The sequence below is a fragment of the Kogia breviceps genome, chromosome 1 (assembly GCF_026419965.1).
Source record: "Kogia breviceps isolate mKogBre1 chromosome 1, mKogBre1 haplotype 1, whole genome shotgun sequence".
Taxonomy (NCBI): Eukaryota; Metazoa; Chordata; class Mammalia; order Artiodactyla; family Physeteridae; genus Kogia; species Kogia breviceps.
In genome coordinates this window covers 91,318,194-91,343,875 of record NC_081310.1, presented here as the reverse complement: position 1 = coordinate 91,343,875, position 25,682 = coordinate 91,318,194, and the positions used below count along the sequence as shown (strand labels likewise).

Here is a 25,682-nt window from a genome sequence, read left to right as displayed (position 1 = left end):
TGTCTTCTTTTTTTCTTATAGAACCTTGCACAGTACTTTGCACATAAATATCAAATTAAATGAAGGTGCTTCTGTACTGACAAAAATTAGCTGTCTTGTCTGGCTGGGAAAATGTGTGAAACATCTACAGTCATGTCTTTAAGGTCAACAAAAAAATGTTCACCAAATCCAGCAATACTAAGGGTATACTGGGGGCAATCTTTAGTAAGGTGGGGTTACTTGGGGATCAGTAAAGGAAAAGAACTACTTCATACTGTAGGTAATAAACTTGGCTTCTTATTACCTCTAAGAAAAGACAATGGCAGAAAACATAAAGGAATTTGAAGATGATTTAGAGAAATATATATATATATATTTAAGGAGGCCTAAATTCCTACTCTGAGAAGATTTTAAAACTTAATAATTTAGGGCTTCCCTGGTGGGGCAGTGGTTAAGAATCTGTCTGCCAGTGCATGGAACACGGGTTCGAGCCCTGGTCCGGGAAGATCCTGCATGCCACAGAGCAACTAAGTCCGTGCGCCACAACTACCGAGCCTGCGCTCCAGAGCCCACATGCCACAACTACTGAAGCCCACACGCCTAAAGCCCATGCTCCACAACAAGAGAAGCCACAGCAATGAGAAGCCTGAGCACTGCAACGAAGAGTAGCCTCCCGCTCGCCACAACTAAAAAAGCCCGCGTGCAGCAACGAAAACCCAATGCAGCCAAAAATAAATAAATAAATTTTTAAAATAAAAAAAAATTAATAATTTATATCTACCTATGTGCTCCTCCCCGATGGTTTCTCCCATTAGCCCCTCGGAGGAAACTACTATCCTGGCCTTGGTGTTTCCATTTTTGTGCCTTTTTAAAAAGGTTTATCATATGTATGAGTGAATGGTTAAACAATATATTCCTTTGTATAAAGGGCATCACACCATATGGTATCTTCTGGGACTTGCTTTTTTCACTGAATGTTAATATTCCTGATATTCCTTTATGTTGCTGCATTGTAGCTATGGTTCATTTATACTACTGTTGTATAGTATTCTGTTCTGTGAAGATAGCACAACTTATCCATTTTTCCGTTGGACAACTGAATTGACTCCAAAGTATTGATTTTACAAATAGTGTTATTATGAACATAATTGTACTTGTCTTGTGGTATACATGTACTCGGCATATATACCCAGGTATGGAATTCTGGGTTATAGGGTATGCAAGTATTCGCCTTTACAAGATAATAGATGTGCTTTGTATCTAATGTTTATTTCAGAGATAACAGCCAGTGTAGCTGCATTAGGAACTCTGTGGGTTACAGAATCCTAAACTGCACAGGCCATAAACCCAATCTAGTATAACAATTCCTCTTTCCCACCCCCTCTCCAACTTCTCCAGGACAGGTAGAGACAGATAAAAGCTCTCTCACTCTCTCTCTCTGTGTGTGTGTGTGTCTCTCTCTCTCATTCTTTCAGTTATGTTTTTGCCTTCCTCATCCCTGATGATAGCAGATTCTCTCCCTGAGGCTTCCAAGTTCCTGACCTAATCTGGGTCCCTTGGGGAGAATCTGGAGATTTTGCTGATGTCAGACATACCACTCACCCTTTAAGGTTCAGCTTAATTCCCATCTTCTTCATGATGCCTTCCCTTATTATGCTGACCCAATTCAATTCAACGAAACAAAATTTACTGAGAGTTTAAAAATGCCTCATTAAACTAGACACCAATGAGTCAATGTGGAACAGAGATCTCAAGAAGCTCTCAAAGAGCTCACCCTCTAGTGAACAGAAATAAGATAGTAAAAAATTCAAATGCAGTGTGATGATAGAGGTCCACAGAGACACATGGATGAGGAGTACAGAAGTGAGACACTTAGCCAGCTGTACCCATTTCTTCCTTCCTTGATCTCGATTAGCTTTTATTGTCTGTACATGACTTCCTTATTTAGCATGAGCTTGCAGGATGCATTCATGAACATGGTACCATTAGCTGGCATAGTCCACCGGCAGTTGAGCTTCCGCTTTGGTCATCCACCAAATGACATATCTCTGGTCATAATTTCTTGCAACTCCCATTCATACAGTTGTTAATCGATCCTCTCATCCTGAAGTGATATTTGTGGACTTTTACCAATTTCCAGTTACTTTCTGATCTTTCCACTTGAAGGTGTTAGGAGCCACCATAAAATGGCATTTTAGAGGGAGTTAGGAACCACCATAAAATTCGAATTTTAACATCCAGCATGATTCTATTCCTTTATTTCTTTGTGGCATGTCTGGAACGATCATATGTACATATTTTGTAAATCACTGTGGGTCCAAACTACACACAGAATAAATGGCACAAAGAAAAAGTACACTGGATAACCTCATACCACATGATTTAGGAGAAACATGGTAGAATGCTCTTTGGCTGAGGTCATAAAATGGTGTGTTAACTCACTGACCAAAGGTTACTGTAGAGTCTGGCAGGCTAGCTCTCATTGGCTGAGAATGTACAATAGCAGTCCAAGCAAAGAAAAAAAAGTATTACTATGGTACCAAAATAGATTTATGTATATTTTTAAAGAATTGCTGCTCTGGCATTCTTCTACTCAATCACATGTTTCTGAGTCCAGTAGGATCCTATGGGAAATTTTTATATACCCTGCTTTAATTGTTTAATGGGTAGGAGTATTACTGCCCCTCCATCCCAAATTGTAAACTTTCTATAGACAGAGACACTGTCTTATGGGGATACTTAACATAGCATCAACTTGGGTATGTAGCAGAGGTCAACAAAATACCAACACGTAATTAATATTTGCTGAATAAGGCTAGGAGGAGAGAATAAGCAGAAGAAGCAAAGGTCCATCCCAGAGTCCAACACCTCCATTAGGCTGGGGTTTCCCAACCTCAGCACTATTGGCATTTTGGACCAGATAATCCTTTGTTGTGGAAGGCTGTTCTGTGTATTATAGGATGTTTAGCAGCATCCCCGGCTTCTACTCACTAGACACCAGTAGCACACCCTCCCCGCAATGTATAAATCAAAAATTTCTCCAGACATTGCCAAATGTCCCCTAAGGTGGGGAGGGATTGCCCTTGGTTGAGATTGCTGCATTAAATTTATCATCTCATTGCTTCTCTTTCAATCACCAGATTCTGGTCTGGGCAACAGAAGGCAACTCCTGGTCTAGATAGAGCAGGAATATGTTGTCATGTTAAGGGAGAATATACAATTATAACTAAATTCCAATTATCACTTTGTACACATTTATTTATACTCACCTATCCCTGTTACTCTAACAAAACACTGGGCAACTTGTAAGACTACTTATGCTTAAGTATGGAACAGAAAGAGGAAAAATAGAAAGAGTTGGATTTATTGGGGGTAGTTGAGCAACATGGCAAGTGAATTGTTTACTCATACTTGGCAGGACCCTTTGTGGTCTCAAGCTTCAGGTGGCCAGACAAGTCCCTCAGCTCCATGACCAGGTGACCAAGGATGACCCTCATATCCTGCATTTGTTTGAGGAGAACATTCATCTGGTGATGCAGATGGGGATCTGGGAACTGCAGAGGAGAAGAGGAGCCCAGATCCTTAGAAGAAGGGGTGGGCAGTGGAGGCAGAGGCCCAGGGGGCTCTGTAGAAGTGGTTTCTGGAGCAGCTGATTTCTGAGGAGCTGGATTCAAGGTGGGGGGTGCAGCAGAGCTGGAGGGACCTGGATTATGGGATAGGAGACACAGACAAGAGTGAAGTCTGACTCTGGCCCTACCCTCATATTCCTGGTCAGTCTTTCTTATTCTCTGAAAATAGCTGTGGGGCCCAATGGCAACAAAATCTTGAGGGCTCTGGCCCAAATTTGAACTGACGCATAGTTACTACTGCTTGAAAATCTTGCAGAATGAGGCCTCATCATTAGAGGGCTATGGATATTAGCCAATTCTTCCTCTTTCAGTCTAATTCCTTGCAACATGCATGTGGTAACTGGCCCTAGGTCAGCCTCTTATTGTATATGACATTAGTGTAACTCCTTATCCTTGGGCCAGCCTTCAGTGTTTTGAGGACACCTCTGCTGGCCCCTCGAGTCACCTCCTCTTCAGAATGAGCATCTCCCATTCCTCCCATTATTTTCCTTATGACATGACTCAAGCGCCCTCACTACCCTGGACACCTCCTCTGGGTATATTTCAGGTCAAATGCAGCCTTCTTAATGGGGACTCCCAGAATTGAATAGAAACTCCAGACTACTTCATCCTCACACTAGATACTATATTTCTACAAATACCCAGAGGTCATGTAGGGAGTGTAAAGTCTATGGGGAAGCAGCTGTGGAGTTGGCTCAGGTCTTTGTTTGATGAGATATACACCACAGTCTGAGGGAAAAGTTTCCTATTTGTGCTTTCTTCCATCACTAGGGACTCTGGCTTATTGTTCCTGCCTCCCATGTGTCCTTTCTTAACCTGCTTACACTGAACCTTAGCTCAAAAACCCAATTGTCCTATTCCCCCCCACCCACCCCGGCCTTTTCACACACACCAGACATATACACATGAACTCACCCTGCACCCTGATCTCCAGCTTGGGGCTCTGTTTCCAAACTTGGTTGTCCTCAGTGGCTGCTTCACACCAGTAGGACCCAGAGTGTGCCTCTGAAGCAGTGGGGATCTCGAATTTTGAGGAAGGGCCCCTGCTGCGCACTGTCCTGCTGTCCTTGTAGAAGGAAAAGAGGAGGCGGGCACCTGACCTCTGCAGGGGCAGCTTTGTCTGACAGCTCAGGGTTACTGGGCTTCCCTCTTGGGGTTCAGCTGAGGGTGTGGCTCTGAGAACCGGGGCTCGAAACAGTTCTGGGGGAGAGATAGGTGAGAAAGAAGAGCTCAGCCATCCTACATTCAGGTGGACCCATGACAGGCAAAGAACCCCAGTCACACTTTCCTTCCCCTATTTCTATCGGGAAGGAGTTCTCTTAGAAAAGTTCCATTTGAACCTTTCAAGTCCTATCTCTCTTCAATAGACAGGACTAGAAAAGATCTAGAGATGGGCAAATCTGACCGTAATCCAGATGTCCAGTCAGTGAACACTGGGAAGCATAGAACTGTAGGACAAAGCAGCAGGAAACATGCTGAACTTGGAGTTGGGCTAAATGACTTGAAAAGTCATCTTAGCATTGCTACCCCTTTTGAAGCCCAACTTGGACATTTGCCAGCAACCTACTCCTTAACGCTTCAGTGACCTTACCATCTCCAATGAAAGACATTTTTGGTCCTTCTGTCTCTCCCCAGTTGCCTCTGCCACAATGACACTGCCTCTAGCTCTTACCTTGAACTGTGATAGCCACGGGAGATGCCGTTTCTGGGCTCCCAGGACCAGGGCTCCTGAAGATAGCACTGCAGTGGTAGTGTCCACTGTCTGCCTTTTGCACCACGGCGATGGAGAATTCCTTGTTAGGTCCAGGGGGACCCAGGGCTGAGCCATCTTGGTAAAAGGTGACCTGGGTCAGTGGCCAGTCTTGCCAGGCCTGGCAGAGCAGAACCAGAGGGTCTCCTTCAAATATAGGCCAGGCTGGACTTTGGAGGATCAGCCAGTCTGCGGTCCAAAACAAGAGCTGAGTGTGACTCACTGCCTTCCTTGGGAGCTCCCTCAGTGCTGCCCACAACAGACCCCTCTAATCTTTCTCTGATGGGCCAGGTAACTTTCACCACTGGTTGGGAGTATGGAACAACTTCTCTAGGGCCTAGCACAGAGGGCACCCTGGCTTCTTGCGCTGAAGATGGGGCAGATGATATCTCATCCCATGGCCAGTTTCAGGGGGCACCTTCCTGAGTGGGCTGTGGGGCTGAAAGGAGAACTTTGGGGAATGGGAGAAAGACCTGGCCTGCACTGGTCAGTCCTTCCTGGGACCTCACCGTAGGACACAATCAGATGGAAGGGTTCACTGAAAGTGTAGCCCTTGACCTGGAAGTCGACTTCCCTTGGGTCCGTCAAGTCATCCCCAGTGTGGCAGCTGCTCTCCTGGGTGCTGACAGGTCCTTCGCACTGGAGCGCCTCAAAACTGGCAGCTGAGGAGGGCATGGTCCGAGAAGAACCAGAAAATGATGCTGTGACTGGAGAAAGAGGACAGGAAATTGCTTTCCTCAAGTGTTCCTCCCTCTCCTCAGGGAATTATATTTTTTAGAGTAGAATAGGAAGACATCAAAACATTTTTTCCAAGAGATCCATATGGATCTCTCAGAGGGATACAGCTGACTTGATTCACTGGCTTCCAGGTGCTGTCAGTGAATGGACTGTGGTTTGAAGAAGGGGTGCAGGGGAGAGAATGGTGAACTCACCAACATGACATCCAGCTGCAGGTGCAGGAAACCAGAGGCCAAAGACAATGAGGACCCCAGAGCAGGCAGACACAGGACAGGAGGGAAAGGGAGATGATCAGATTCTAACATTTGTTGGGTGCTTACCACATACCAGACACTGCCAGGCATGTTCACACCTTATCACACAAATCTTGCAAGATTTCTAGGTATGTGATTTCACTCCCATTTTATAAATCTTAAATGAAACAGGTTTAGAAAAGTCAATTCATTTACCCCAAATTTAAAAAGAGAGTAGGGAGCGGAGCAAGAAACTCAGGTATGTCTGAGTCCAAAATCAGTATTCTTTTTACTTCATTGTTCAGATGTGATCTACTTTAGTCTTCAGACCATCCTTGGGGGCTTTCTTCCAAATTTTCATTTCCCCAAATTCACTTGGTTCTTCATCCTTGAATATGTTATCTACAAACTAGCTTTTAGTATCTTCTTCCTTGCTCCCCCTTTCAGGTCTTCCTTTTTCAGCCATCTCTAACTTAATGTCCTCTGTCCCTTGAACTTTCCCTGGCAATGGTACAGTCCATCCTGTGTCTTTCTCTCTACACCTGAACCTCTACTCCCAGTCTGTACTGGTAAGTATGGAACGATTCTTTCTTTGCTTGGGGTTGAATAGAGTTACAGATTTCTCACCACATGTCTCCTCAACCCATCTCTTAGTTCCATGGTTGACCAAGGCAAGGTAAATTTCTCCCATCTCCATGACTACTTCTTGTCCCTTTTAATGCCTCTCCTCCCCTTCTGGCTCCATGGTCATTAACATGTACTCAGTTCTTCACTCTGTCCTTTCCTATTCTACTTGCTTTTGTTCCCTTTCACTTCCAAAGGCCCAGGACTCTTCTTTGACCTTGTAACTTCCCTTAGCAAGGCCCTTCTCTACTTCCTAATTCTCATTACATCAGTACCAAGTGCTTTCTTTAGATCCTCTCTCAGCTCCCTTCACCACTCTGCTACCCATTTTCAGTTCCTCCACTGTCACTCAACTAGACTCAGCCTCCCGTCTTTTTTCTAAAATAAAATACTGTTGGGCTATCAGGCACTTTCACTCAATAAACTATGTGGTAGTTATTATTATTCTCATTTTATGGATAGGAAAACCAAATTCAGAAATATGAGAAGTGACTTTTTCAAAGTGGCATAGAGCTGGTAAATAAAAGAAGAGGGTCTTGAAAACAAAGCATATGATTCCATGTCTAGAGTTCTCACAACAATACCACTGCTGTATCTTAATACAGTCACCCAGTCCTGTCTCTATGAGTTCAATAAAACAATTCAATAAAACAACTATTGTGCAGGCATAAAGCAGGTGCTGAGAATTCAAAGATAAATAAGAGAAAGTTAAAAAACAAACAAAAAGGCATTGTCCCTGCCTACAAATAACTCTCAGTTCAGTGGATGCACAGGCATGTGAAGAGATTGTTTCAGCACGAGGAAGAAAGTAATATGAAAGAATTATCACAGGCAGCCATCAAAGCAGAGAGGAGGGTTCAAGGAAGAGTTCCTGGTAAAGATGCCACCTAAGCCGAGTCTTTAGGGATGCCCAGAAGTTTGTAAGTGAGAGAGGACTAGGGAACAATGAGGAGAGCTCATTTCAGGCAGAGGTAGCAGTATGAGCAAAATTTTGGAGATAGGTAAGAGTCTGGTATATGAATATAAGAAAGTTGGGATTTATTAGAGAGTAAATTGCAAGGCTCAAAGGGTGAGAGAAGAGGCTGAAAAGCTTTAAAAGAGGCCAAGTTATGGTGGACCCTTAATGCCATGATAAGGAGCTTAGGCTAGCAGACTTGAATTTTAGAAATCACTCTGGCTGCAGAGTGCAGAATTTATTTCAAGGACACAAGGCTGAGATATGAAGATTAGTTAGGAAGTTGTTGGACTAGCCCAAGACAGAAATGATGAGGGCTTGTCCTAGGATACCGTTAGTTATGTTTCAGGGAAGAGACTGGCTCTAAGACCAACTTAGAAGGTAGACATTGCCAAACTTGATAATTAATCATGTGTAGAGGATGAAGGAGAAGGAGGAATCTAGGTTGTCTCCCAAGTTTTTGACCAGGATATCTGGGTGGATACCATTAACTGAGATCAGAAATAGTGAAAGATGGAATTAGGAAAATTCCCTTGTGGCCTAGTGGTTAGGATTCTGGGTTTTCACTGCCATGGCCCGGAGTTCAATCCCTGGTCAGGGAGCTGAGATCCCACAAGCCCGCAAGCAGTGCAGCACAGCCAAAAAAAACAAAAAAAGATGAAATTAGGAGAGGGAGGGACCAAGAGAACAGAGCTCCGGTCATATTGTGCTGAGATACCTTGAAACATACAGGTAGCTATGTCTTGTGCAAAGCTTGATGTTTGAATGTGAAACTCAAAAGCATGATTAGGGCTGGAGATATAATTTAGAACTCTTAATTATAGAGTTGTAGTGGTAAAAATTATACAGACAAATAGCTCACCAAGGAGACTGTAAATTAAAAAGTAGGGAGGCAAGGATGCAACTGTAGAAAACACCAGTCTTTAAAAGAAAGAGGGACTTCCCTCGTGGTGCAGTGGTCAAGAATCCGCCTGCCAATGCAAGGGACATGGGTTCAAGCCCTAGTCCGGGAAGATCCCACATGCCGCAGAGCAACGAAGCCTGTGCGCCACAACTACTGAGCCTGCAGTCTAGACCAACGAGCCACAACTACTGAGCCTGAATACCACAACTACTGAAGCCCATGCACCTAGAGCCCACACTTCACAACAAGAGAAGCCACCGCAATGAGAAGCCCATGCGCCAGAATGAAGAGTAACCCCCGCTCGTCACAACTAGAGAAAGCCCATGCGCAGCAACGAAGACCCAATGCAGCCAAAAAAAATTTTTTTAATAAATTAATTAATTTAAAATAAATAAATAAAAATTTAAAAATTTTTTAAAAAGAGAAAGAGAAGAGAAGCCACCAAAGGGACCAAGAGAGATACATGGAGTACAGGGAGAAGCCAGGGGAGTAGAGATTGCTGAGGAAGAATAAGTGATCAACAGTGCCCAATACAGAGAAGTCCAGCAGGATAAGATTTTTTAAATGTGCAGTGTCAATAAAAAGGTCATAGCACCCTGACCAAAACTGATTCCAGTGGAAGCCAGACTGCAAGCATTGAGGAGTGAATGAAAAGTGGGGAAGTGGAGAAAGCAAGTTCAGACTACTCTTTCAAGAAATTTATCTGAGAAAAGGAAGAAAAGAACTGAGATTGTAACTAAAGAAGACATCATAGTCAAGGGGACTTTTAGGATGGAAAAAGTTTGAAGATTTTTATATTCAGAAAGAGACATTCAGTCCTGCACACCAAACTTTCTTATACTATCCTTCTTATCCCACCTGAACACGGCTTCTTTGGAGGGCTGAAGTTAGTCCATGCTTCTTTCCTTTGGGTCTTTTCCCCAAAGTCAGGAATATCTCCATTTCCACACATTCAAAGATTTTACTTACCCAGTAGCATCTGGGCTGCCCAGAGCATAACAGGAGAAAAGTAGAAGGCCCCAGCCATGAGGACACAGCCCAGCTTCATGGTGACTGTGTTTAGGTCTCCTGCAGCTTCTAACACACTGATTTTCTTCAACACGATACCTCTCAAATTAGAAAAGAGGAAGTAAATCTAACTGTCTGATTTCTTTTCATATGGGATCTATTTTTAAAATTTATTTATTTATTTATTTATTTATTTTTGGCTGTGTCGGGTCTCAGTTGTGCTGCACGGGCTTCTCTCTAGTTGTAGTGCGCAGTCTCCAGAGTGCGTGGGCTCAGTAGTTGTGGCGCATGGGCTTAGTTGCCCCGAGGCATGGGGAATCTTAGTTCCCCCACCAGGGAACAGACCCTGCATCCCCTGCATTGGAAGGAGGATTCTTAACCACTGGACCACCAGGGAAGTCCCTGGGGCCTATTTTCAACTTTGCAATCAGCTTTCATCCTTCAGATTGACCAGGTTGGTTCCAGCATCAACAGCACCCTTAGGGTTGTGGATGAAATCATAGCCCTCTCAATTGTTCAAAAATTCCCCCATAGAGTTCAGAGACCTTCCGAAGCACACAGTTGTCTGATATCCCACCAGCCTTCACAAACTCTGGGAAAGGTCAGTACAACAATCATCCATTTCACTGATGAAATAACTGGGGACAGGAGGCAGGAAATTGCTTGAAGCCTACCCAGAAAGTCACAGGGAGAGCAATGGTGAGAATTCAAGTGTCCTGCCCTGTCCTGCTCCAAGCCTTACATGTTTCTAGTAACCAGACTGGAGCAGGACAGAACGGGGAAGAAGATTGGAAATGGCACCAAATTAGATATCAGATTAGTCCCCTGGTATAATCCTACCATCCAAAGCCCACACGAATTTGTACATAAATATTTCTAGACTCATGCCTCAACTCTCTGTTTCTACAGTATGACTAAGGCTATTCAGTCTCAGTGGAAATCTGAGTACAAGGCAGAGAGAGTCCCCTGGGAAAGAGCAGAGGGGGGGGGGGGGGAAAGAAAGTCAATTTCCAGAGGACCTAGCAGTAAGCCCAGGCCTCAGGTGCATGGCCGAAGTACAAACCACTGATACTGAAGAAATTAGAGACAGAAGGCATCCGATAGCTTGAGAAACCTGAGGAGGGTCAGGAATAGGGGCAATATGGAGGCCACAGCATCTCTCTTCAGTTCCAGGGTGCCTTATGGGAACCATTGTCCCTGCCTCTGAACATTTGCTGTTTGACTGAGGTCTCCTCAATGTCAGGGCCCATGCCTTTTTCCACAGGGACCACACTCCTCTCCCTTCCGCATCATAACACCCACCAGGCCTTCAGCTGGTTACTTGGGAATGAAATGAGCCATCAGAAATGGGGGAAGGCAGTCCTGCCTGAAGGCAGAAGGAGGGCCAGCATGACCCTTCAACTGTGCAAAAACCACACGTCAGAACAGACATATTAGCAAAGGAGGCATGAGAGAGCGGAGACTTCTCAATCTAAAATAAGAATTTAGAATAAATTTTCCATTATCTGAGACAAATGTTTTTGTGCAGGTGGCCCCAGGGAATCTGGTGAGAGTAGGGGGTGAATATGGGTGTTGGGGGAGGCAGTGAGGCAGTAAGCCTTGCAGGTGATGTGATGTGATGTGAAAGAACCAGCAGCCTCAGAAGAGGAAGAGAAGTCTGAGCCAGACCTAATGAAAATTAAGAAAATGAAATGTGTTTAGATGGACCTCCACTCCTAGCACTCCCTAAAATATAGACTCTCAGAATTAGGTCTTTAAGGGGCTTGCAAACTAACCCCAAAAATCTTTTCCTTCTCATGCCACCCCTTCTCCTTAACTGTCCTTACCATTGAGTCGTACCTGAATAGAGGCTCTCATCTATACATACCGTCTGCATCAACTCTCACAGGATCCTACTGTCAAAATGGAAAGCAAGAAGGTCTCTGAACATATGGGATGAAACTATCATGTTCTTTACACTGAAATTTCTACTAAGCCTCTAGAAAATTTTACTCACTTGAAGCCTGATCCATGAGCTACTTGGAACAGGTGTGATTCACTTGAAAAAGAGCAACATTGGGTCTGTTACATGCTTATGGAGTCCAACCTCAGTTTCTTGAGTTAGTTCTGCCATCAAGATCACCCCAGAATTTTCACAGGGCAATGGGGCAAGTCCCTGTCCTCATCCCATCCCAATACCAATTAGACCTTTGATATCATCCTCAACTGCTCCTGGCTTGTCACAAGTTGGCTGATGTTTATTTTTTCTTTATTTTTAATTGGGTAGATAAAAGATATTTATAAAAGATGTGAAGGTATAAAGAATAATGATGCAATGCAGACTTTTGCACCCTTGCCCAGTTGAGGAAATAGAGTATTACCATTATCCTTGAAGTACTGTGTGGGTCTCTTCTGATTTCATCCTCTTCCTTCCCTGTGACAATCAACCACAATCCTGATCTTGCATTTATCACTCTCTTTATTTTATTTTTATTTTATTTATTTTTGATTTTTAAATTTTATTTATTTATTTTTAAAATTGAAGTATAGTTGATTTACAATGTTATGTTCATTTTCTGGTGTACAGCAAAGTATCACTCCCTTTATTTTACAGTTGTAATAAATATAATTTTGCACTATAAACTTTAGTAAATTGAATAATATTGTATCTATTCTGAAACTTACTTTCTTCTCTTTTTTCTGTGAATTTCTTTATTAGCCTTTTGGCGGGGACAAAAAGTTCTTAATTCCTTTTCTGGCACACTTCAGGTCAGATGTGTGTGTGCTTCATGTTTGCAAACTATTTGTACGCGGGCCTCTCACTGTTGTGGCCTCTCCTGTTGTGGAGCACAGGCTCCGGATGCACAGGCTCAGTGGTCATGGCTCACAGGCCCAGCTGCTCTGCGGCATGTGGGATCCTCCCGGACCGGGGCACGAACCCATGTCCCCTGCATCGGCAGGTGGATTCTCAACCACTGCGCCACCAGGGAAGCCCCTGAAAACTATTTTTTAAGAGTAGTTTTAGATTCACCGCAAAACTGAGGGGAAGGTACAGAGAGTTCCCACATCCCTCCTGCCTGCACATACACACAGCCTCCCTCTTTATTGCCAGCTCCCACCAGAATTGGTACCTCTGTTAAAACTGATAAACCTAGTACATCATAATCACCCAAAGTCCACAGTTTACATTAGGGTGCATTCTTGGGGTTGTACATTCTATGGGTTTAGACAAATGTATCCATAATTATAGTATCTATAGAGTATTTTCACTGCCCTACAAATCCTCTGTGCTCTGCCTATTCATCCATCTACTTCCCCAACCCCTGGAAACCACTAATCTTTTTACTGTCTCCACAGTTTTGCCTCTTCCAGAATGCCATATAGTTGAAATCATACACTGTGTAGCCCTTTCAGATTGGCTTCTTTCACTTAGCAATATGCACTTGTTTCCTCCATTTCTTTTCGTGGCTTGATAGCTGATTTCTTTTCAGCCCGAAATAAGATTCCAGGGACTTCCCTGGTGGTCCAGTGGTAAAGAATCCGCCTTACAATGCAGGGGACACAGGTCCGATCCCTGGTCAGGGAACTAAGATCCTGCATGCTGCAGGGAAATTAAGCCCGCGCGCCACAACCACTGAGCTCACTCGCCTCAACTAGAGCCCGTGTGCAGCAAACTATGGAGCCCACCCGCTCTGGAGCCTGCACACCACAACTAGAGAAAAGAAAACCCGCACGACACAACTAGAGAGAAACCCACGCGCCACAACGAAGAGCCAGCGCGCCTCAATGAAAGATCCCGCATGCTTCCCTCCACAAAGACTCCATGTGCCGCAACTAAGACCGGACACAGCCAAAAATAAATAAAATAATTAATTTTAATAAATAAAGCTTTAAAAAAAAGATTCCACTGTTTAGATATACCACAGTTTATTTTTCCATTCACCTACTGAAGGACATCTTTGTTGCTTCCAAGGATTGGCAATTATTAATAAAGCTGCTGTAAACATCCATGTACTAATGATGCAGAGCATCTTTTCATGTAGTTACTAACTGTACATATTCTCTTTTTTTCCTGTCTAACTGTATATATTCTTTAATGAAACATTAATTACAATCTTTTGCCCATGTTTTAAAGTTGGGTTGTTTGTTTTCTTATTATTGAGTTGTAAGAGTTTGGACTTTTTTTATTCTAGATATATGTCCTTCGTCAGGCAATATGTTTTAGAAATATTTTCTCCCAATCTGACTTGTCATTTTGTTTTCTAATCATTGTCTTTCTTTTCGGAGGGGTATCATCCAAATAATTTGTGTATGTGTGTTTGTGGGGTTTGTGTGTGTGAGGTCCAGTATTTCTTTTCTTTTTTCTTTTTCTTTTTAAAAAATTTATTATTGAAGTATAATTGACCTACAACACTATGTTAGTTCCAGGTGCACAACATACTGAGTTGTTATTTCTATGTGCTACCAAACGATCACCACTCATTGTCTTTTGAAAAGCAGACATTTAAAATTTTTATAAAGTCCAATTTATCAGTTTCTCTTTTATAGAATAATTTTTTTCTTTTATATATAGTTTTTTAATCATTTAATAAATCTCTGCCAAACCTAAGGTCACTAAGATTTTTTGCTGTTTTCTTCTAGTTTTATAGGCTTAGTGCTTACATTTAGATATAGGATCCCTTTTAAGTAAATTTTTTATTTATAGTGTGAAATGAGGGTTGAGGTTTAATTTTTAGATATGGCTATCAATTGTTCCAGCCCCATTGTTGAAAAGATTATACTTTCCTCATTGAATTGCCTTGGCATCTTTATCAAAAATAAATCGGCTGTATGTTTGTGATGGTATGTCTGCACTCTCTTTAACTTTGTTCTTTTTTTCAAACTTTCAAAAGCTATTGCATATAAATTTTGCATTTCCATACATTGTTGCACTTCCATATAAAATTTAAAAACAGCATGTCAATTAAAAAAAAAAAGTGGGGGCGGGGGGACTTCCCTGGTGGCGCAGTGGTTAAGAATCCACCAGCCAACACAGGGAATGCAGGTTTGAGCCCTGGTCCAGGAATCCCACATGCCGCAGAGCAACTAAGCCCATGAGCCACAACTACTGGGCCCACGAGCCACAACTACTGAAGCCCACGCGCCCAGAGCCCGTGCTCTGCAACAAGAGAAGCCACCGCAATGAGAGGCCCATGCACCGCAACGAAGAGTAGCCCCTGCTCACGGCAACTACAGAAAGCCTGCGCGCAGCAACGAAGTCCCAACGTAGCCAAAAATAAATTTATTTCTTAAAAAAAGCCTGCTAGGACTTTGATTCTATAGATCAATTTGGAGAGAATTGACATCTTAACAATTCCAAGTCTTCTGATCCACGAACACAGCATGCTCCCCATTTAAATCTTCCTGAATTCCTCTTAGCAGTTTTTACTATATATATATATATATATATATATATATATCTTGCACATCTTTTGTCAAATGTATCCCTAAATATGACATATTCTTCATGCTATTGTAAATGGTACTTCAAAAAATAAATTTCTGGGGCTTCCCTGGTGGCGCAGTGGTTGAGAATCCGCCTGCCGATGCAGGGGACACGGGTTCGTGCCCCGGTCCAGGAAGATCCCACATGCCGCAGAGCGGCTGGGCCCGTGAGCCATGGCCGCTGAGCCTGCGCGTCCGGAGCCTGCGCTCCGCAATGGGAGAGGCCACAACAGTGAGAGGCCCGCGTACCACAAAAAATAAATAAATAAATAATAATAATAATAATAAATTTCTGATTGTTCATTGTTGGTATATAGAAATACTTAAACGGTTTTTTGTATTGACTTTGTAACCTTGCTGAACTCACTCATTAGTTATAGGAGTTTTAAAATATAGATTCTTTGGGATTTTCTACATAGACCATTGGGTCATTTTCAAATACTGAAAATTTTATTTCTTCCTTTCCATCTGTGCATTTAAATTTTTTCTTTTATTGCCTTATTTCACTAGCTAGAACTTCCAGGACTATGCTGAATCAGAGTAGTAAGAGCAGACATCTTCTCCTTGTTTCCGATCTTGGGGAGAAAGGATGCAGTCTTTCACTATTAATGACGATAGATGTAAACTTTTTATATATGTCCTTTATCAGGTTAAGGAAGTTTCCTTCTGTTCCCACTTAATATTTTTAAAAAACAATTAATGGTGTTGAATTCTATCAAATGCTTTTTCTGCATCTATTGAAATGATTTTCTTTGCTCTATTAATACAGTGAATTACATTAATTGCTTTTCAAATATAAAACCAACCTTGCATTGGTAAGATATCCTGTCCTTTTTTATACTGTTGGGCTTGCTAAAATTTGATGTAACATTTTTTGCATCTATGGTCATGAGAAATATTGGTCTCTAGGTTTCTTTTCTTATAATGTCTTTGCCTGGATGTCTGAGTTGAGAAGTGTCCTTTCCTCTTATTTTCTGGAAGACTTTGTGTAAAATTAGTATTATTTATTTTAAATGTTTGTGAAAATTCACCAATGAAACCATCTTAAACTCGAGGTTTTTATGTGGGAAAGTTTTGATAATAATTTCAATTTCTTTAATAGATATAGGGCTATTGAGGTTATCTATTTCTCCTTGAATAAACTTGGACAGTTTTTGTACATCCAGGAATTTGTCCATTTTGTCTAAGTTATCAAATTTATTGGCATAGGGCTTCCCTGGTGGCACAGTGGTTGAGAGTCTGCCTGCCGACGCAGGGGACACTGATTCGTGCCCTGGTCCAGGAAGATCCCACATGCCGCGGAGCGGCTGGGCCCGTGAGCCATGGCCGCTGAGCCTGTGCGTCCGGAGCCTGTGCTCCGCAACGGGAGAGGCCACAGCAGTGAGAGGCCCGCGTACCACACACACAAAAAAAAGATGCTCTGAGCTCCCCGATGCACGAGACCTCTCACGCTATTGTTTCTTTTCCAGGAAGCAGTTCCCTGTTCCCCAATAAAGCCAATTCCTTACCTCCAAGAGACTAGAAGTATGAGGAAACTCACCCTGTTGCCAGGTGGACCTCATTTTCATAAAGAAAACTCACATATTCCTGGAAGATAGTGCTCGGAACTATTCCTTTAACCTGATTGCTGGCAGCAAATAAAAGAATTATTTCAGAGGATAGTGCCCTGGGCTCTTTCTCCTTGAGAAAGTGAAACTGCTTGGGGTTCTTGGACCACAGAGGATTAAACAATATATCTGTGTGAATTTATTCTTACTCTGTTATTTATTTTTGGCTGCGTTGTGTCCTTGTTGCTGCACGTGGGCTTTCTATAGTTGTGGCGAGCAGGGCCTACTCTTTGTTGCGGTGCACAGGCTTCTCATTGCAGTGGCTTCTCTTGTTGCAGAACATGGGTTCTAGTTGCGCGGGCTTCAGTAGTTGTGGCTCACCGGCTCTAGAGCACAGGCTCAGTAGTGGTGGCGCACAGGCTTAGTTGCTCCACAGCATGTGGGGTCTTCCCAGACCAGGGCTTGAACCCGTGTCCTCTGAATTGGCAGGCGGATTCTTAACCACTGCACCACCAGGGAAGTCCCTTACTCTCTCTGTGATGGCTCTGCAGATTGATTCAGCAAATCAGAGTTATTCTGAGCCAGCAAGAGGTACGTCACAGAAGCAAGCAGGCTCTTGCTGGTGCCCAAAATGATGGTCTATCTGCCTTCTCTTTGCTGCTTTATTGGGGCCTGTCAGCACAGAGCACAGCCTTCAGCTTTCAGCCCCACATGGATTTACTAATGTAATTTGTTAATTAATTGTAATAAGTCTCTCAATGTCTTTGTTTAAGGAGACCATCTAGCAGAGCCATAGGCTTCCTTCCCCCGACACATGACTGAGAAAGTGCAAGTGTCAACAACTGCCTCTTCTTTGACAGAGCAATTTTATAAGTATTTATTCTGTGCAGGAATACAGAGATGTCAATTGCATTATTGCCCAAGTAACAAATTATGAAATGAGATAACCAAATAGAATTATGCATTTCAGATCTTCTGATATTCTTATCAAAGTCTTCAGTTTAACAATGTATCAAATTGGATTCTCTGAGCCAGCTTTATTAGGCAGAAGGATAATGCCCCCTCTGTTGATCAAGGAGAGAGGGGACATCTTTTTCTGAGACTTCTTTTATTAGTTATGAAGATGCATTTTTCAGATTAGAACCTGCAGTTTTAATTGTTTAGCACTACAAGCAAAAAGAAGGCCTATAAAATTCTATTTTGCAGTAGAAGTGATGTAGAAATGGATAGGGTTTTACTTCACAATAGTAATATAAGGCACATAGAACATCGAGCTTCCAAATATAATTTATAATGATACATGCTAATTGTAGAAAGTGTAGAAAACACAGACAAAGGAAATAAAGGGAAAATCACACATAATTCCTCCAACTAGAGACTTTTCCTATGGAGAGTTTGGTTGGGAGTTTTCCCCCACAAGTTCAGGAGGAAAATATAGCCTATGATTAACTCTATATATTGATAGAAAATATAAGTTTAAGTATGCATATTAAAAATATAACGCCTCAGACATCTTCTGGGAATGTGGGCAAAAGGCACTTTTCCCTATTCCTCCTACTAAACACAAATAAAAGTCCTGGACATTACATATAATATAATAAGATTCTTAAAAATTGGGGAGAAGAAAGTAGAACAGCTAGAGACTTTAGGACCTGAAGAATGACACAGTGGTGTGTTCTCTGGGTTTTCTCTTTGCTTTATATCTCAAATTTGGAGTTGAAAACCAGAGACCCAGAAATACCTATAGCACAGCCAAAAAACGAAGCCCCAGCAGAAGTATGTTCGCTCTAGACAAATGACTAGAGAAGGACCAGCTTAGCATTACCAAACACATTCAGACAATGAATGCTCCACTCCAGCAATATCACAGGGGAAAATGTGGCCCCACCCTAACCACAAAAGCATCAGATAAAGTAAACTTCAGAGCAGAGGATATTACCAGAGACAGACAGGGACATTATATAATGATAAAAGGATCAATCCACCAAAACGACCCTATATTAATATGTAGCAAATAGTAGAGCTGTAAAATATGTGAAGCAAAAGTGATAGAATGGAAGGAGGACTTGACAAATCTACAATTACAGTTGGAAGCTTCAATGTCTCTCTTTCAACAATCGATAAACCAACTAGAGAGAAAATCAACAAGGATATGGAAGAACTCAACAACACCATCAACCCACAGGATCTAATATTTGTAGAATACTTCACCTGGTAACAGTGGAACACTCATTTCTTTTCAAGTGTCCATGGAATATACACCAAGCTGGGTCACATCCTGGGCAAAAACAAAACAAAAAAAACAACCCAATAAATTTGAAAGAATTGGGCTTCCCTGGTGGTGCAGTGGTTGAGAGTCCGCCTGCCGATGCAGGGGACACGGGTTCGTGCCCAGGTCTAGGAGGATCCCACATGCCGTGGAGTGGCTAGGCCCATGAGCCATGGCCGTTGAGCCTGCGCGTCTAGAGCTTGTGCTCTGCAACGGGAGAGGCCACAACAGTGAGAGGCCCGCGTACCGCCAAAAAAAAAAATTTTTGAAAGAATTGAAATCATAAAGAGCATGGTCTCCAGACACAATGAAGTCAAACAGAAAAAGAACAGAAAAATCTCTAAACACTTGGAAAGTAAACAACATATTTCCAAATAATACATGGGTCAAAGAGGAAGTCTCAAAGGAAATTTAAAAATACATTGAACTGAATGAAAATGAAAATACAATGTATCAAAATTTGTAAGACACAGTTAAAGTACTGCTGAGAGGGAAATTTAGAGCATGAACCACTATATTAAAAAAAAGAAAAACCTCAAATCAATCATCTAAACTCCCACCTCAAAACCTAGAGAAAGAAGAGCAAAATAAGTCCAAAGTAAACAGAAGAAATGAAATAATGAGAAAAGCAGAAAACAATGAACAGAGAAAAGATAGAGAAAATCAGTGAAACAAAAAAATACAGAAAGTTGATGTTTATTGAAAAGATTAAAAAGAAATGGACAAACCTCTAGCAAGACTGACCAAAAAAAGGAAAGAAGACACAAATTACCAATATCTGGGTGAAACAGGGGCTATCACTACAGAACTTGCAATATATCAGAAGGAAAATTTTTAAATACTACGAATAATTTTATACACATAAATCTGACAACTTAGATAAAATGAAACAATTCCTTGAAATGTACAAGCTACCACAATTCACCCAAAATGAATAGATAATTGAATAGCTCTATAATTATAAAGGAAATTGAATTCATAACTTTAAAATTCCCCAAAAAGAAATCTCCAGGCCCAGATGGTTTCACTGGAGAATTCACTGCAAATAGATTTAGCAACATATAAAAAAGAATTACACACCATTACAAAGTGGGATTTATTCCTGGGGTGTAAGGATGCTTAAATATTTAAAAATTTTTTCAGTGTAATTCACTATATTAACAGGCCAAAGAAGAAAAATCAGATGATTATCAATTTTTTAAATTTTATTTATTTATTTTCCTTATTCTTTTGGCTGCATCGGGTATTAGTTGCTGCACGTGGGGTCTTCGTTGAGGTGTGCCGGATCTTTTGTTGTGGCGCAGGTTTCTCTCTAGTTGTGGCATGCAGGCTCCAGGGCACATGGGCTCTGTAGTTTGCAGCACACAGGCTCTCTCACTGAAGCGTGCAAGCTCAGTAGTTGGGGCATGCAGGCTTAGTTGCCCCATGGCATGTGGGATCTTAGTTCCCCGACCAGGGATTGAACCCATGTCCCCTGCATTGGAAAGTGATTCTTTACCACTGGACCACCAGGGAAGTCCCAGATGATTGTCAATTAATGCAAAAAAAAAAGCACTTGACAAAATCAACACCCATTGAGATAAAAGGTCTCAGAAAAAAAAAAAGGAATAGAAAAGAACTTCCTCAACTTGACAAAGAGCATCTATAAAAGGCCTACAGCTAACATCATACTTAACAGTGAAACACTGCTTGATTTCCCGCTAATATAGGAAACAAGTCAAAGATGTCTGCTCTCACCACTCTTACTCAACATAATGCTAAAAGTTCTAGCCAGTTTAATAAAGTAAGAAAATAAAATAAAAAGGCTTTCAGATTGGGAAGAGAGAAATAAAAATATCCCTACTTGTACATGATGATTGTCTATGTAGAAAATCTGAAGAATTCATAAAAAACTCCTAGAACTAATAAGTGAATATACAGCAAGTTTGCAAAACACAGGTAAAGAGTAAAAAATTAATTGTATTTCTATATATTTAGCATTGAACATGTGGACTCTGGAATTTAAAATGCAATATCATTTATAATCACTGAAAAGAAATAACAGGTGTAAATCTAACAAAACATGTACAGGATTTGTATGATGAAAACTACATATTACTGATGAAAAAAATTTTAATATAAATAAATGGAGAGACATACCACGTTTTATGGATTAGAAAATTTAACATAGTAAAGAAGCCATTCCTCCCCAAACTAATATATTGGTTTAACACAATTCCTGTCAAAATATTAACAAGATAATTTTTTAGTTATAGACAATATTATTCTAAAATGTACATGGAAAGACAAAGAGACAAGAATAGTTCAAAATAATGTTGAAAAAGAATAAAGTGAGAGAAATAAATCTACAGTAATCAAGACTTGATTGGCAGAGGAACAGACATATCAACTAATGGAACAGAACATAGACCCACACAAATATGCCCAACAGACTTTTGACAAAGGTGCAAAAGTAACTCAATGGGGAAAGACTTTAAATAGATGGTTACTTGAGTAGTTGGTAGTTCATAGCAAAAAAAAAAAAAGGAACCTCAATTTAAGTCTCACACCTCATAAATAAATGAACTTAAAACGGATGATGGACTTAAATATAAAATGTAAAACAATAAAACTTTTACAAAAATACAGAAAAAATGTCTTTGGGATCTAATACTAAGCAGAGTTCTTAGACTTGATACCAAAAGCATGCTCTATTAAAAGACAGAGATTTTCATTGGATATGTGGAAATAATAAATTGAAGAGTTTATTTGACTAATAGTTAAGTCTTAAGTAATCTTGTTGATATAAATACTTGTATAATTTAAATATTCTGATGAAATTGTGCTTTTCAACAAAAATAAAAAAGAAATTAAGGAATATTTAATTCCAGTGGACACAGGAATACAATAAACAAGAGACTAGTGGAGCAAATATCATAAATGGCTTTATACATATTCTTTGGTATTAAAAAAAAGTAAGGGCTTCCTTGGTGGCGCAGTGGTTGGCAGTCCACCTGCTGACACGGGGGGTGCGGGTTCGTGCCTCGGTCCAGGAGGATCTCACATGCCGCGGAGCGACCGGGCCCGTGGGCATGGCCACTGGGCCTGTGCGTCTGGAGCCTGTGCTCCGCAATGGGAGAGGCCACAGCAGTGAGAGGCCCACATACTGCAAAAAAAAAAAAAAAGTAAAATTAGAAATAAGAAAGGAGATATTATTCAAGAGTAAAAATTATTACAAATATGGAAGAGATTTCAATGCACAAAATAAAAAGAAAACAAAAGACTTGATCAATCAAAAGTTAATTCTGTGAAAAGACCAATGAAATAAACCTTTGACAAGTCTGATTATGATAAATGGGTATAAAGATGTCTCTTTAGTATTCAACAATTTAACAATAATATTTTATTTCATATCTATGAAGCAATGTTGGGATACCACAAATCTTGGTCATGATATTATAGAAAATTGAGTCATAGGGAATTGATTTTATTTCCCTAATGAGGGGAATGGTATTGAGAAGCAAAACAATTTTCCTGGAAGTTCCCAGAAAAGTTCAGGAATTGGAGGAATTAGGTACAACACAAGATGTGGATCAGGATTGATTTTGAAAATAGGGGATAGCTGGAAAATCAATAAAAGGAGAAGTTAGACTCTTAGGGCCTCTCTCATATCCAGGGGGAGTAGGTGTTTCCAGGTGACTAATTTTCCTTTACCTTAGTTTAATTCTTGGGAGAAATTGAACCAGCCAGCAAGTACAGGTGAACTCAGGTGAGTTGAGTGAATATGAGGTTGGGCATCAATGGCATCTGTTATATCACCCACACACCCTTTCTCAGGACACATGGCAAACTTACTCCAAGCAAGTAAATCAAGAAATGGGGGGCTTCCCTGGTGGCACAGTGGTTGAGAGTCCACCTGCCGATTCAGGGGACACGGGTTCATGCCCCGGTCTGGGAAGATCCCACATGCCGTGGAGCAGCTGGGCCGATGAGCCATGGTCGCTGAGCCTTCGTGTCGAAGCCTGTGCTCCGCAACCAGAGAGGCCACGGCAGTGAGAGGCCCACGTACTGCAAAAAAAACAAAAACAAAAGAAATGGGAATACATAATATTCAGGAAAAAGGGGTTTAATACAAAAAAACAGATGAAGGGAAGTCCCTGGACAACAGCTGTGCAGGGGGCCTGGAGATCAAACAATCCAAATTAGTGTCAAAGAAAGAGATTTCCAGGAGAAACTTCTTGCTGATGGAAAAAGAAGAAGAAAGCAAAAGAAAAAGAAAAACTATTTGGTGCATTTGCCCACGTGGGAAATAGCATTAATCTGCTTCAGAAACTTTTTGAAAAATTTGGATAAAGCTAATAATAGACACATAGAAGACTAAGCACATGACAAAAATGAAGCAGTAACTATCTCTAGATGGAAAAAAAGAGATTATTCAGGAGAAGAAATGTAATCAGAAAATACTATTTGTCTCAGGAATGAACAGTAGCCATAAAATGGTGATAAAACTATATTGGAGCACTGGGTAAGGAAAGTGGGAACTGAGTAATCATGGTATAATAAGAACAGTCTTCATATTCTATAGTAGGAAATCAAACGAATATCTAACATTTAAAATCAAGAAATCGGGTTTCCCTGGTGGCGCAGTGGTTGAGAGTCTGCCTGCCAATGCAGGGGACACGGGTTCGTGCCCCGGTCCGGGAAGATCCCACATGCCACAGAGCGGCTAGGCCCATGAGCCATGGCCGCTGAGCCTGCACGTCCGGAGCCTGTGCTCCGCAACAGGAGAGGCCACAACAGTGAGAGGCCCGCGTACCGCAAAAAATAAAATAAAATAAAAAACATAAAATAAAGAAATAAAATAAAGAAATTGTAGCATATTGTATTATTTGGAAATACGGAGATAAATTAACAGACTACATATCCAAACTTGTTGAAAATGATTGCCTCTGGGGAACAGGACTGAGGAGATGTGAGGGAAGGGACAAGAATCAGTTATTTCTTGTTATATGGCTTGTATTCTGTTATGTAATTCAAATTATGTGTGTATTACTTTAACAGAAAATTTTAAATTTATTTTAAAATGAAAGAAAGCATTCTCTTCACATACACATTTAAAACATTCACATGCAGAAAAATCGTACAGACCACATCACTGTGCAATAAAAGTGGAAAATAACAACAAAAAGATAGTGCTCATTCCCCTTGGAAAGAAAACAAACAGAATGAAACACTCATTTAATAAACCTTGAGTTAAGAAGGAAATAAAACAAAAGTTATAGATTATTTAGAGACAAATAGCAATGACAGAAATACATATCAAAATCTAACAGATGTGGCCAAAATAGCAATAAGAGGAAAAGTTATATATAGCCTTTTGTGAATTTGTTTAAAAACAGAAGTTTAGAAATAAATGAATAATACAGTAAATCTAAATAAAGTAGAAGAGGGACTTCCCTGGTGGCCCAGTGGAAAAGAATCTTCCTTCCAATTCAGGGGACGTTGGTTCAATCCCTGGTAGGGGAACTAAGATCCCACATACTATGGGGCAACTAAGCCCGTGCGCCACAACTACTGAGCTCGCACGCCTCAGAAAGAGAGCCCGCATGCCACAAAGTACAGAGCCCACACGCCCTGGAGCCTGCACACCACAACTAGAGAGAGAAAACCTGCACACCACAACTAGAGAGAAGCCCACACACTGCAACGAAGAGCCCACGCGCCACAAGGAAAGATCTTGCATACCATGTATATTTAAGACCAGAGGCAGCCAAAAAAATTAAAAGAAAATAAATAAATATTTTAAAAATAAAGAAATAAAGTAGAAGAAAGAAATACTACATTAGAAAACAAACAAAAAGGGGACTTCCCTGGTGGTCCAGTGGTTAAGACTCCACCTTCCACTGCAGGGGGCACGGGTTTGATCCCTGGTTGGGAAAGTAAGATCCTGCATGCCACACAGTGTGGCAAAAAAAAAAAGAAAGAAAAAAAGAAAAACAAACAAAAGGCAAAGACTTGATCATTAAGTCCAAAGCTGTGACAAGACCAAAAAAGACAAACATTTGGCAAGCCTGATTAAGGTAAACACATATAAGGGTCAAGGTGGCTGACTTTTAAAAAAATCATTCCACCTCAAAATGATTAAGCTAAAGTATGTTATTCTCCTTCTAGTGATTGATTTAGAAATGGGCATGTGACCCATTCCTGGCCAATATGATGTGATGGGAAGATTGCTGGAGAAAGGTTTTCTCACTCTTAAGAAAGAGACACATAAAAGAGAGAGTTAGTCCCTTCTTCCTATAAATCTTTGGGGTGATGCCTGGAACTGCTATAATCATCATGCTGCTAGGCCAAGGGCAATGACCAAAGGATTGTAGAAAAGCGGATCCAGAGTCCTGATGCACTGGAGACACCCTGTCTCTGAACTTTTTGTTGTGTGAGATAATACATTTCCTTATTGTTTAAGCCAACTTGAATCAGATTTCCTGTTATTTCCAGCGGAAGTCATCTGACAAAAAAGCAAGCAAGCCCAAAAGCTAGGTATGAGAGGGGGGATGTAAGTACAGACACAAATTATTACCAAAAAATAGAAGGAAATACAGTG

At 41.2% G+C, this 25,682-nt stretch overlaps 1 protein-coding gene across 1 annotated transcript in view; it reads right to left on the bottom strand.

Annotated features, from left to right (window-relative positions):
* Positions 1-3,354: 3,354 nt before the first annotated feature.
* FCRLA (Fc receptor like A) overlaps positions 3,355-25,682 on the bottom strand; it is a 42,919-nt gene continuing 20,591 nt past the window's right edge. Inside the window, exons 9-15 of the mRNA XM_067025411.1 lie at positions 16,824-16,910; positions 9,782-9,921; positions 6,291-6,305; positions 5,868-6,065; positions 5,281-5,547; positions 4,524-4,808; positions 3,355-3,682 (exon numbers count right to left, since the gene is read on the bottom strand). Of these exons, the coding sequence (XP_066881512.1) occupies positions 3,381-3,682; positions 4,524-4,808; positions 5,281-5,547; positions 5,868-6,065; positions 6,291-6,305; positions 9,782-9,921; positions 16,824-16,910 (1,294 nt within the window). The 3' untranslated portion in view covers positions 3,355-3,380. The remainder of the gene's footprint in view (positions 3,683-4,523; positions 4,809-5,280; positions 5,548-5,867; positions 6,066-6,290; positions 6,306-9,781; positions 9,922-16,823; positions 16,911-25,682) is intronic.